This window comes from Cannabis sativa, chromosome 1 (genome assembly GCF_029168945.1).
Source record: "Cannabis sativa cultivar Pink pepper isolate KNU-18-1 chromosome 1, ASM2916894v1, whole genome shotgun sequence".
NCBI lineage: Eukaryota > Viridiplantae > Streptophyta > Magnoliopsida > Rosales > Cannabaceae > Cannabis > Cannabis sativa.
In genome coordinates this window covers 12,615,582-12,629,571 of record NC_083601.1, presented here as the reverse complement: position 1 = coordinate 12,629,571, position 13,990 = coordinate 12,615,582, and the positions used below count along the sequence as shown (strand labels likewise).

The 13,990-nt window shown below is 33.9% G+C and overlaps 2 protein-coding genes across 2 annotated transcripts; one reads left to right on the top strand and one right to left on the bottom strand.

Moving 5' to 3' along the window:
• Positions 1-3,279: 3,279 nt before the first annotated feature.
• On the bottom strand, positions 3,280-4,515 carry LOC115705854 (CASP-like protein 4C1). The gene is made up of 3 exons (XM_030633300.2): positions 4,031-4,515; positions 3,774-3,909; positions 3,280-3,697 (listed from the first exon to the last, which is right to left on the bottom strand). The coding sequence occupies exons 1-3, from the start codon at positions 4,282-4,284 to the stop codon at positions 3,473-3,475; spliced, it is 615 nt and encodes a 204-aa protein (XP_030489160.1). The 5' UTR covers positions 4,285-4,515; the 3' UTR covers positions 3,280-3,472.
• Positions 4,516-10,598: 6,083 nt separating this feature from the next.
• LOC133037410 (uncharacterized) lies at positions 10,599-12,905 on the top strand. The gene is made up of 3 exons (XM_061114663.1): positions 10,599-10,691; positions 10,827-10,942; positions 11,027-12,905. The coding sequence occupies exons 1-3, from the start codon at positions 10,599-10,601 to the stop codon at positions 12,903-12,905; spliced, it is 2,088 nt and encodes a 695-aa protein (XP_060970646.1).
• The last annotated feature ends 1,085 nt before the right edge of the window (positions 12,906-13,990 follow it).

Below are 13,990 nucleotides of genomic sequence, written 5' to 3'. Positions count from 1 at the left end.
GCATAGAAATTCAAATTTCTTTTTTATTATTTGTTATTAGAGCAAAATTTGATGATTTAATATTTTTAAAATTAATGTTTATAGTTAAATTTATTTGGTAACAATTCATGACTAATACCCATTAAAAAATGATCCATATATATATTTATATACATTACATAGTGAAAAAACATATACATACTAAACTTGTAAGACTATCTCCAAACAAAATGTACCATTTATGTTAAATTTAGTTCAAAATATGCATCAAAATTATATTTAATTTAATTTTTATAATTATACTCCAATGCATAAGGGGTAAAATAACTTAAAAAAAAAGTTAATAAGTAATTAATGTTTATTAAAAAGCTACAATACAATTAATTTATTTTATATTCTTTAGGACTAATTTTTTTTATTGGTTCAAATTGCGACATTAAAATATGGATTAGAACATCTCCAATAGAGGTTGTTTATTGGAGTTGTTTTGGCACATATACAATGTGATTCAATTTTTAAATTAATTTTATGTGAAGTGTTGCTCAATATAGACAATGGCCATATGATATTTTTTTTCTTTTATTATTAGAAAAATTATTTTTTACCTAAAAAATTGATAATTTAATGCGATGTGGAATCATAGTGGGCAAGTTTTAGTGTTGTCAACCATTGAAGTATTTATTTTAAAAAAATGTGACAAATCTTATGTGGATGAGAGAAAAAATAAAAAAAATACTAAAATAATGTGTGTTTTGGCAACTATAAATGTTGTCCCTCATTGATAATGCTCTTACAATAATATATTATTGAGTGGCCAGATAGTAATTAAAGAATATGATATTTATTGTAGATTAAAATTTGACTCATGCTAAATTTGATCAAATTTAGACAATCTCCAATGCAAGATGTAAAATTTGTGTTAAGTTTGACACAAAAATTTTGTTTGTGTTATATTTAGCCCATTATTTACAATTATATTCTAATGTAAAGATATATAAAAAAAATATAATTATTGTGATTATCATTTAATATTGTATTGACATATATGAATATGAATATTATTATTTTTTATTTTTTATTGCTTAAATAATAGTAATATAGTAAATAAAAAAGATAAAGTTATGTAAATTCTAATAAATCATTATAATTAGTGATACTATATTAAATACAAAAATCAAATTTATTGTGGATTAAATTTAACACAATGCTATAATTTATGCAAAATTTAGCATAATTTTTAACATGGATCAAGTTTAGTACAATTTTTAAAACACTACTGAAGTAATATTTTTTTTTTAAGTGAGCTAAAATATAACAATATACTATTTTTTTAACATACCATTGAAAATGCTCTTAGCACACATTTTAAACAATTGTAGCTTACTTTTAATTTTATCATATTCTAAAACATGGTCATACTCCAATTTTATAACATTCATGCTCTAAATATGTACCATTTCCACTTACTAATTTGGTACCAAATAGGCATGGCAAAAAGATCCATTCATTCGGATCGGATGAGTGATCCGATCCGACGGATCATTACTGATCCGAAACATTCGGATAGTTATTGGATCTTGGATCAGATCCGACCCGCCCCGCTTAATTTTTTTACGGATCGAATCTGACCCGATCCGTTTTAGATATATATATTTTTTTTTAAAAAAAAAAAGATTTTTACTTTTTAATATATTTTTTTAAGGTGTAAGGCCAGTAGAATACCACCATTAGACATATATGATCTGCCCATAGACCAAACTATATATTATTATTTTAATTAATTACTCTCTCAATTTAATTCTTATATATATGCGTACATATATATATAAATAAAACTATATATGCATACTGGCCACTCTATATTTTAATTATTTGATTATAATAATTATTATTATTTGCAAAATTCCCTATAATAAGAAAGTAAAGTAACAAATGTTATACACAATAGATCGATTTATGTATAGGCACTGTTAAATATATTAATTTGTACAATAATTTACACTTTTATATTATATCACTTTTATATATGTATGCAACAATAATTTACATTTAATATAAACATATTATTAATTAATAAGAATAATATTTTATTTTTATTTATCAAATAAAAATACTAATTAATTAAATATTATAATAATGAGTAATTAATACTATTATTTGACTCTTAAATATTTAATTATTTGAGGGGCATTTGCTAATATTTTTTATTTTTTAATCATAAAAATAAAAGTAATTTTTTGTTTTTAAAAAATATGTGTTCTATAACCATTTTTGTTTTGTTTTTTTATTTTAATTTTAAAAATTTATAAGAAAAATATCACTACAAAAAATCTTATTTTTAATCACAACAAAATTTGTGACTAAAAGTAAAAAAGTTGTAACTAAATATAAATCATCATTCTTATGTTGTGTCTAAAATAGGTCCATCACTAAAAGTATTAGTTACAAAAGTTACAATTTGTTGTGACTCAGTATAAAAAATCTTACTTTTATTATTAACATATTTATTTTTTTGTAGGAGCCGTACACAGTAAATCTTGAAGACTAGAAGAACAACATATAAAAAGTTTATAGTTAATTTCATGTATTTTTTTAGAGGAGATTTATTTCATGTAATCATCATACTACATTATTATTGATGATTATATTAGTGGAATTTCTAAAATTTGGTAAATTAATTTTTCAATAGTAAAATTACATTTTTATGTGATAAGAATTTGATATATTTTTTTATTATTATTGATTTTGACAAATAAAATAAAAATATATAAGAAAAAAAATGATGCATTATTAGTTCTTAAACAAATAAATTTTGGAAAAAAAAAATATAAATTTAGATATAAAATATATATATATTTTAAAAAAGAGGGCTCGGATCAGATCCGATCCGTATAAGGCGGGTCGGATCAGATCCGATCCGAGTATCTAATCCAGCGGGGCGGGGCGGGGCAGATCCGTATATAATCTGGATCAGGTCGGATCAGAGTCGGATCAGATCCGACCCGCCCCATTGACATTCCTAGTACCAAATACGCAACATTTCCAATTGTGGAGTACCAATTTAATATTTTTAAAAATAGATAAAGCACAAATAGGAAATTAGTACACACATGGTAATATTGCATCTTCTTTATATTATTTTACTAAGTCTCTCACATTCTAAAATAAAACAACTAATAACGTTAGATATGTTAGTTTTTACAGTGAGAAAAATCGGAAAATAAGACAAGTTAACGAAACCACGAAGTAAAATTGATGCAAATAATAAAAATTAAAAACACAATAAGGAAACTGTTTGAATAAAATAAAAATGAAGTAAAATTAAGAAAGAATAGACAAATGATCTTTAAACATGGTCAATATACACACAGAGTCGCCAGTGCCACGTCACATCTACATCTAATCACTAATCAGAGTCGTCCAATAGCAGGACACACAGTAAGAAAAGCAACACCCTCACGCACCCAATCTTTGTTTTTCTCTCTCATCAAATTCAGAGATGAAAACGAGAACCGTTGATAATTAGACAGGCGACCCGAAAACCCGAAAGCAAGGAAGAAAACCCTAGGAATAGAAACCCGGCAAATCCGAGGGCTATGGATATGTCAGCCTGCATACAGAACCAGCTGGATGTGTTACACGTGGCCTGGTCCTCTTTCAGCACCCTCGCCAGCGCTGTTCCCGCCGACTGAGCAGACATTAACAGGTACGCGAACACCTACACAATCATTACCCATTTCTTCTTAATAAATCAAATTTGAATATGAAGAAGATCGAATGGAGAAGTAGTGAACCTGGTCGTGGCTAAAGTCAAACCACACTTGTAAGGCTTCGGGAAAGATAGTGAGTCCCCAAGAAATTTCCCAAACGGATACCACCATTTCGAATAAAGAGTACAACGCTACTATTGCATTTGCTGCGAATACGAATCTGCCTCCGCAACGCAACCACAGTACGAAACTATATTATTGTTTTGTTTGTTTGTTTACTGAGAAAATCGAATCATGTAGAAAAAAAACTAAAATAAAAAATTAACATCGGAAAGACTGACCTGAAAGCATCGAAATCGTACCAGTGAGAGGAGCCGTGGGAGTTAGTAAGCATGAAGACGGAGGAAGGACAGGAGAAGAAGAAAGCGGCGAGACGAAAGATGAATATGAGCCAGTTGAATCGACGGAGCTTTTGTACGGCGAGTGTGGAGTGAAAGGGAGTCTGGTTGTAGTGGTGATGGTTGTGACGTTGCTGTGGCGGCGACGGCGACGGCGTCTCACCGTTACGCGCTGCCTGGAATTGAGGAGATCGCATGGTAGTGAGAGAAGAAACAGAAGAAGAGGAGAAGAGAGGTTGGAATCATGAGGAGAGGAAATCGAAGTCACGGGGAAGATGGGGTGTATTCCATGGGATAACTCTGAGGGGGCGTGAGAGTAGTGAGATGGAAAAGAAAAGAAAAGAAAAGCGGATGGGAAATGAGAGGGAAAGTGTATCTGAAAAGTGAAAAAAAAAAATAAAAATACAGAGTTTATTTTATTTATTTATTTAAGTGAGAGAGGGAAAATGGGAAAGAAAGAAAGAAGGGAATGAAATGGGAGGAGAGACTAGTGAGTGAGGGAATAGCCTTTCTTGCCTCTCATTTCTTCTTTTAATTATTATTTTATTTTTTTAAAAAATATTAATTACAACTTATTATAATTTTTTAGTTAATTTTTGCATCCTAAGTACATATTAGAATATTTTTTTTATAAGTTACAATTATAATATCAGTTTGTAAATTTAAAAAAAAAAACTAGAATTGTTAAAACATTAGAGAGAGATTGAACATGACTATGGAATGAAAAATTATTCTCATTAGGGGTGGGAAGAATATCTGCTTAATCATGAAACCCGCATTATTTTTTAAGAGTATACATCGATCAGTTTGATCGAGTTATAGTATATTTTTATCAACTTAATATAAATAGAGGAAATTGCATTGTATACTTACTTTACTTTATTTATTTTAATTTTTATCTTCATTTTCATATTTTTTAAAATGTACCCACTTTTATAAATAATGTTCCTATTATAGCCTTTAGGTTGATGTAAGTTATGTGCTAAACTTAAGTGGAGAGTAAGAGTATATTAAAAAATCTACTCACAAAAGTAGGAATTTTTTAATAATATGAGGGTATTTTTAATTAATGAATACAAAAAAAAGGTATTTCTCAACTAATCCCATATGAATATCGGGTTACAAATATCTAATTGTAACTCGCCCAATGAAAAAATAAAAAAAAAATTAATCTGCCCAATAATTTTCGTTAGTTCGGTCGGATTAATCCGTTTGAACTGATCTTTATATTTCATTTTTTTTTTATGATTGTTAGTTTTTTGTGTTCAAATAATTAATTTGAAAAAATAAAGGTGTAGTATAGGCCTTTCAACAATTAAAAGGATTCCACTTTAAATTAATGTTTAAAAATAAATATAAATTGAATAAATACTAAAGTAATAAATAAATTTTTGAAAAATGAATGTAAATACAAATCCTTATATACTTACTAAGTATTAATAACATGCAATGGATGTTTACTTAGAATTGTATTAGAGTGGCTAATAAGGTGTTCAGAAAGTCATCTAATCCAATTACAATCGATCGATCCAATAAAATTAGATATCCAATCATAATTAGATTGGATTGGATGTAAATTTTAAAAATCCAATCGGATCACTTTATTATGAATTTGTTGGACGGATCGGTCATTAGATGGGACATCCGATCCAATGGATAATCGGCCAAACCGATCTAATTATCATCCAATGGTCATCTAATTATATTTATGTATTTTTAAAATACATTTATAATTTTATATATTTAATATATTTTATTTAAAAATATATATTATAATTGATTTAATATATATTTAACACATGAGATTAATGAAAAAATACTTTAAATTTAAAATATTAATTTTCATCATTCTAAAACTAATAAAATTATCAATGTGTATTGAATAAATTTTATTTTTTAACAATTTTATTATAAGATCATGAGAATTAGGTTAGACTAAAGTAATGTTTATTATGTATGTTGGATTATTAAGTTTTAAATTATATTTTTTTTATATATATTTTTCTTTTTAATGAAATCAACTTAAATGGTAGTTGAAATGGATTGGATGGATTCAATCTAATTCAATAGAAATCCAGTCAATGCATCCAATGGTTGGAACTGATCCAATCCAATACATCTATTTGATCGGATCAGATCAAATGACTCAATTCGATTGGATTAGATCCGATGACAAAATTCAATATCCAATAAATAATTAGATTGGATCGATTGGGTCCAAATCTATTGGATGTGATCTAATGAACACCCTTTTGCTATTACTTAATTATTAATTTAAATAATAATAATAATAAAATTAAATCTAATACAATTCAATTATATATTCTTAAATATATAAAATTTAATCTAGCTTTAAATTTAATTATAAAAAAATATGTCTAACTAATTTTATTAGATAATAAAATAAGTAAGTAAGTTTTAATAATTTAAATAATATAACTAATAAATTTGTTATAAAGTATGATTAATTAATTGAGTTAACGCCTAATTTAAATTTAAATTAAGATTTATATAAAAAATAGTTATTTAATTTTGTTAATACTTTTAAATAATTATCTAAGTTATATTTTAATAAATAAATTAAATTTAAATGTAAAACTCTTCTTTTTCAAAAAAAAAAAAACATAATTGATTCATTGATTTAACGGTGTTAGTTTTAACTGTTAATTTTAACAAAAAAACTCGTTAAACTAATAATTTTTATTAAATAGCAACATTTAATATAAAAGAGATATAAAGAGATTAATAAAAAAAAAATCATTTTAGAAAATAAACAAATAAACAAACAACTATATATATAAAGTTATTAATTTAAAAACAAATTCTCATATAAAAGAAGACATTAACAAAGAAAAAATTTTCATAAAAAACATGAATGAGATTTTGACAATTGAGGAATCTATAATAAATACTTTAAGAATAATAATTATAAAATAAAGATAAAGAATTTTTTTTATGTGATTTTGTAGTTAAATCTATATACTCCAAGAGTTATTTGTGATCTAATTCTTACAACAGTTATGAAACGTGGACATTCCCCATGTTTCGTACATTTTATTTAACATGTGAGAAATAGTATGTGTTGGAAATTATTTTACCAGGATCTTAGATCTACTCACAAGTATGTTTATTAACATCCTATATAAGAACTTTCTAAAACGATAAATTAAACACATATAAAGTTTAAGAAACCTTACATTGGGTGCAGCGGAATTAAATGACTCCTTCCGTTCAGATCTCTAACCCTTGAATCCTTTCTGTAGCAGAGTATTATCAAGATCTGAACCTGGATCTCTTTCTCTGAATCCTTGATGCTGAATCTCCTTTGCTGATGATCTTTCTTCACGATCTTCCTCACTATGATTGAGGTATTGCTTGCTGTGTGTGGGCACTACTCTAATCACTAAGATAGGTTCGAAATATGAAGGAAGAAGAGAGAGAGAGAGAGAAAGTGGCGGCTAGAGAAGAGAGAGGAGGCTCAGGTTTTTCTGATGTGAAGTGTAATTTTCCTGAAGCCTTCACTATCTATTTATAGCATTCCACTAGGGTTAGGTTTGAATTATTTGGCATTAAAATAATGAAAATATCAACTTAAAAAGCCTACAAAGGTGGCCGGGCATGGCTTAGTGGATTGGGCCTTGCTTTTTGCAATTTTGCAATTTTAACACCTTTGGTATCTGATTTTCTCAAAAATGCCAATTTCCTAATTCAACCATTTAAATGCCAATTCTAACTATTTAATAACTATAAATAATTATTAAATAATATTGTCATTTATCATATTTATTAATTGAACCATACAAAGTATCATGATTAACAAATATGCCCCTATTAACTCTTTCTTTACAATTTCACCCTTACTTAGTGAAAATTTCACAAATAGACATGGTCTAATTTGTGAATTATAATTGATTAATCAAAACCAATTACATGAGTCTTACAAACAATATTATCTCAACTAGTGGGGGGACCATGGGTCTATATAACCGAGCTTCGAATAAGTAGATCAAGAATTTAGCACTAAAATTCACTAACTTATTAATTCTTCGTTGACTGGCAAACACTCTATTCGGTTGGCTGGCAAACATGCTCGTGTATCATTTAGAGGCAAGATGGTGACCTCTCGTGCTCATGTTGGGAAGAACAAGATGCAGACGGTTTCTTGGAATCCCAAAGCCCAACTTGTAGCTCGTACGCGGGTCATTACCGATTCTGGTAATGATTTTGAATCAAACGGCAAAATGGATGGAAAGCTACCTGCTAACTTTCCCTCTAATATGTTGAAGACGACTTGTCTCTTGGATGCCTCGGTTGACTTGGTTTACCCTTTGGTCAATAAGGAGGTTGATATTAGTGGGGATAAGGACAAGGATATTAATAATCCTTGTGGGCTTTGCCTTTTTCCTAGTGGGCCGAAGGGAGATGTTATTGGTGAAAGTGGGACCTCTTTTTTGGGTCACAATGTATCAAATGGGCTGAGTATTTGTCCTATGCCCATGGGAATACAATTAAAGGGTGAAGGTTATGATAAAGCTTTGGTGGGCCATTCTCTTTTGAATAAAAGGCCGGTTGTGAATGGGCCTTTGACAAGCAGTGAGCAAGTTGGTTTTGTGGGGCCGACCAATGGGTCTATTGTCAATAATCAATTAGACAATTCTACTTATGGGCAAGATGCAAATTTACTTCAGGATGAGGATAGAGCTTTATCGAGTTTCTTCCAAGCTCAAGTCCAAGTCCAAGCTCAAGTCCAAGTCCAAGCTCAAGAAACTCTTTCTCAAGAGCTGAAACGATTCAGGAATTTGGATTTGTATGAGATCAGGGCCTTGGGAGGAGATATTGGTGGCAAGCCTACTTCCGAGACTATTGCTAGAACTACCCCTTTTAAGAAGAGGAAGTTAAATGATGCCTCTTCTTCTCTTAGTGCAAGATCGCAGAAATTTATACGGATGCACCCTGGAGTTATACGTGATTTCCCCTGGGACTCTCATGAGAAGGACCAGGAGCCTAGGGAGGCTTTTGAAAAACCATCGGAAGACAATTCGGAATTTGTGAGTCGGTCTGATGATGTGTTCAAGAATCCGCTTATTGGCTCTTTCTTGATCGAGGATGCTAGCTCGAGTGTTTCTGTTCGCTCCCATACCCCTGTGGAGGAGAAGGTCGAATCTCCTCCACAGGAGCCATGAGAGGGCTTGCTTGGAACTGTAGAGGGTTAGGGCAGACCTCTACAGTTCGTGAGTTGAAGTCCCTGATTCGGTCGCGCTCCCCTGATTTCATCTTTCTGACCGAGCTTAAAGTCGATGCTACGACTTTGGTACGTACTCTTCACTCTATCCATTTTTATTTTCATATTATTGTTCCGGCTGTGGGCACTGCGGGAGGTATTATTTTGGCTTGGAAAATCGATTTTGAGTTTAAGTGTATTGCTTACTCCCAAAATCACATATCTGGTATTGTGTATTCGGATCCTCCTTCGCATCCTTGGCTTCTTTCTTGTGTCTATGGTCCCCCGTACTTTCATGCTAAGAGAACTTTCTGGGAAACCTTAATGGAAACTGGGGATAGGTTTGGAGGCCCGTGGCTTATCTTGGGTGACACAAACTTTGTTCTAAGCGACTCTGAGCGTGAAGGGTCTAAAGGCAGAGATCAGTTTGTCCCGGTTATCTCAAGTTTGGTTAATGCCAGGGGACTCATTAATATGCCTATCCAGGGTGAGAGGTTGACTTGGGACAACCATCGTTCTGGGTCCAACCATGTTAAGTCTGCGCTAGACAAGGGTCTGATTAATGGTGATTGGATGCGTCTTTTTCCGAAGGCTGTTCTCTGCTCCTTCCAAACATCCAACTCGGATCACCGACCGTTGTGTCTGTTCTCTGATGGCCTGGGGGAGAAGACCCGAAGAAGCTTTAAGTTTGAGGAAGCCTGGACTAGGGATGAGCGTAGCAAATTGGTGGTTGATTCTGCGTGGAAATCGGTTGATTTCCCTTGGGCCCCTGCTAGGGTCTTCAAGAAAATTGGGGCTACTCGGGTCGCTCTTATGCATTGGAATAAGTCCCAGTTTGGTAATCTGGATACCCTCATTCGTGACCTGGAAAGAAGACTTGATCTCATTTAGAGTTTGCCAGTGGGATCTAGACAGTGGGAGACTGAACGGAATTTGCGCGCTACCCTTAATGAAGCCCGAATGAGGAAAGAGGTGTATTGGAAACAAAGAGCCAGAGTCTCTTGGCTGAAGGAAGGGGACAATTGTTCAAAAAATTTCTTCCTCTCAGCTTCCATAAAAGGTAGGAGGAATGCCATCGAGTGCATCCTCAATAGAGACAATGTGTGGATTTCCAAAAGGGAGCTTATTGGGAATGAGTTCATGGAGTTCTTCCAAGGCATCTTCACTGGAACGGACAATGGCATTGCCCTCAATTGCAACGATTTAGTCCGGGACTTTTTGTCTTCGGAAGACCAAGCCGATCTTATTAGAAGACCCTCTCATTAGGAAATTCGATCTACTCTGTTTGCTATGAGTAGTAACAAAGCCCCGGGTCCTGATGGTATGTCTGTTCTTTTCTTTAAACACTACTGGGATTCTGTTGGGTCTGACTTCTGCGAAGCGGTTGTGGATTTTTTTCAAACAGGGCGTATGCATAAATGAGTCAATACTACTAACATTGTCCTGATCCCCAAGGTTCAAAATCCGAAGAGACCTAATCATTTTCGCCCAATATCTCTCTGCAATGTGGTGTATAAGGTTATTTCTAAGATCATTGCCAATCGGATCAAACCACTTTTACCGAAGATTATCTGCCCCACCCAAGCTGCGTTCGTTCCTGGAAGGAATATTCAGGATAATAGCGTGATTGCTCAGTAAATAATCCACTCGTTCGATAGGAAAAAAGGCAGAGAGGGATTGTTCGCTATAAAGATTGATCTAATGAAAGCTTATGATAGGTTGAGTTGGGGCTTCCTAGATCATGTGCTGTCCCGTTTTAATGTTCCCCACGAGTTTCGAAATTGGGTCTCTCAGTGTATTACTACTACCTCCCTCAATATTTGTCTTAATGGGGGACCTGTTGGTAAGATTTTTCCCTCCAGCGGCCTCCGGCAAGGTGACCCCTTATCTCCCTATCTTTTTATCTGGGCGGCAGAAATACTATCTAGGATGCTGGAAAACGCCCAAAATTTGGGGATCATTAAGGGGATCAGGCTGAGTAGGGGGGGCCCTCTTCTTTCTCATATTTTCTTTGCCGATGATCTCATTCTAGTCGGGAAAGCTAATACGGAGGAGGCCAAGGGTTACTGGGATTGTCTGGAGAAATTCTGTTCTTGGTCGGGACAAAAAGTGAATAAAATGAAGACCTCAATTTTCTTTAGTAAGAATACTCCCAATAATATGAAGCAGAGGATAAGGGAGATGTTGGGTTTAGGATCGCCAGAGGGTAATGTTAATTATTTGGGGCTTCCTCTATTCAGATCAAAACAAAAGGATGCAGATTTTAACTTTATTCTGGATAACCTGACGACTAAATTGCACGGTTGGAAAGCAAAAACTCTATCTAAAGCGGGGCGTGCAACTCTTATCAAGTCTGTGGGTTTAGCTCTTCCTCTGTATGCTATGCAAACTACCAAACTTTCTAATAGACTTGCCAGGAAGATTGATGGATTGGTGCGCGATTTCTGGTGGGGTTCTGAGAAGGGTAACAAAGGAATTCACCTAAAAGCCTGGGACAAAATCTGCCTCCCCAAATCCCTAGGGGGTTTGGGCTTCCGAAAATCCAAAGAAATGAACCAAGCTTTCCTCGCTAAGTGGGGGTGGAATCTTCTGACAGGGAACCAGTCTTTATGCTGCCGTATCCTTGAGGCCAAATACCTTAAAGGAAAGTCCTTTCTAGATTGTGTTCCGAAAGCCTCGGACTCGTGGTTTTGGAAGAATGTAACTAAATCAAGAGACGTCATTCGTAAAGGGGCTTGTAAGCGAGTGGCCGATGGCCAGGATACCAACATTTGGTTGGACCCTTGGATTGCGCATCAAAAGGGCTTCACTCCCCATTCTAGTGGGCGGGTAGTGAGTAGGGAGACCAAGGTAGCCGATCTCTTGTTACAGAATGGTGGATGGAATATCCAAAAGCTCCATAGTTTGTTTAATCAAGAAACAATCTCTGCTATCCTGACTGAGGGTGTTCCCGCTGGTCGAGGCAAGGATAGCTGGCTCTGGACCTTGGAAAGTAATGGTCGGTTCTCCTGCAAATCAGCGTACTTGGCCCAGACTGTGGATAGTTCGAGCCCTAGAGAGGTTGCTCCCTCTATGTGGAACAAGCTTTGGAATAGTAAAATTCCAGAGAGACTCAAGGTCCTTTGGTGGTGTATTCTGTCCAAGGCTCTCCCAGTTCGATCGGTGTTAGGTAGAAGGTTTCCTATTGAGGATGAGAGTTGCCCCCTATGCGGAACAGAAAGTGAAACTATGGAGCATTTATTTCTCTCTTGTAATGTTGCCTTTCACCTATGGCGGTCTTCTCCTTGGGTTATCTTCCCTATCTGTGATGCTGGTATAAGAATGTGGGATTGGGTTAAGTTCTTATGGGATCTCAAAAACAAAGGAATTAATGAGCAGGAGACCTTTTTATATGCTTCGCTCATCATTGACACAATCTGGCGGACCCGGAATGAAAAGGTACATAATAATAGTCCGGTGGATATCTTTAAATGTATAGACTCTGTTCGTTTTTCTTTTGCAGATCATCATGCTTACTTGCTCCCTTGTCCAACCCGCTGCCTGACGGAATCTTGGAGTCCATCCACAGGATTGGTTGAAGCTCAACTGCGACGTTAGAGTGGGGATGGATAGCATGTGCGCTGCTGTGGTTGAAGGGATCACGTCGGCAAGGTGATCTGGGTTTCTACAAAAAGACTGGATTTTTCTAATGCTCTCTGTGGGGAAGCGGCGACTTGCTGTTTGGCTATAGAGGAGGCTAAAACTCGTGGTATTGAGTTCCTTATTGTGGAGAGTGACTCGAGGGTGGTGATCAACACTCTTAATGGGAAGGAGTCCTGTTGGGAGCTTGATAACTATGTCTCTTTTTGTAAAAATACCTCCACCTCTTTTATTGGTTGTACTTTTCAATTTGTTCGTAGACAGTGTAATTTTATAGCCCATAATATGGCTAACTGGGCATTTTCCCATCAGAGGTTTGGCTCTTTGCCAATTTCCTCTATGCCTGATATTATATTTTGTAATGACCGCGAGGTCTAACAGTTTTCTCATCTAATACAAGTACGCTTTTCTTCAAAAAAAAATATTAATTCTTCGTTGAATCCACGCATAGAACTTAGAATTGCACTCTCAGTATATAGAATGCTCTATATGTTCCACCATATAGACACATCATTAGTTATCCATTGTTATAATCCTAATTTGATCAATGATCCTCTATATGAATAATCTACACAGTAAAGGGATTAGATTACCGTAACACCCTACTATGTATTTTATCCTTAAAACACTTGACCCCGTATAAATGATATTTCAGCTTATGTGAAATGAGATCTCCACCATTTATTTTCGTTTGGTCAAGCTCGAAGAAGATCATCCTTTGCTTACTATTCGCCAGATAGAAGCTATAGATTCCATGTTTATGCTAGCGCTCCCACTCAATTGCACTACCGTGTTCCCAAAATGTACGTATCACCCTGACCTAAAAGTAGGCTTAACTAACAAATCAAAGAACACGAATAGCCTTTAAGGATTGAGCCTAAACATAACAGGATTAAGATCATTTGATCTAGGATCAACTTGGCGATATTGACTTGAATAGATTTTACGGTAAGTTTAATTAAATCTAAATCAAAGTTCAATATTGGTCCCTTCCGATGCATACTCCATGCATCCAACCTGAGCTTTACTTTAACCAATGTTCT

Bases quoted from the DNA above. Each gene is read 5' to 3' on its own strand.
- LOC115705854 (XM_030633300.2), bottom strand. From the start codon at position 4,284: ATGCGATCTCCTCAATTCCAGGCAGCGCGTAACGGTGAGACGCCGTCG. The intron at 3,910-4,030 runs GTCAGTCTTTCC...TTGCGGAGGCAG, and splicing joins TACGATTTCGATGCTTTCAG to ATTCGTATTCGCAGCAAATG. The intron at 3,698-3,773 runs GTTCACTACTTC...ATGATTGTGTAG, and splicing joins TTGACTTTAGCCACGACCAG to GTGTTCGCGTACCTGTTAAT.
- LOC133037410 (XM_061114663.1), top strand. From the start codon at position 10,599: ATGAGTAGTAACAAAGCCCCGGGTCCTGATGGTATGTCTGTTCTTTTC. The intron at 10,692-10,826 runs GTTGTGGATTTT...GTGGTGTATAAG, and splicing joins GGTCTGACTTCTGCGAAGCG to GTTATTTCTAAGATCATTGC. The intron at 10,943-11,026 runs GTAAATAATCCA...AGCTTATGATAG, and splicing joins GATAATAGCGTGATTGCTCA to GTTGAGTTGGGGCTTCCTAG.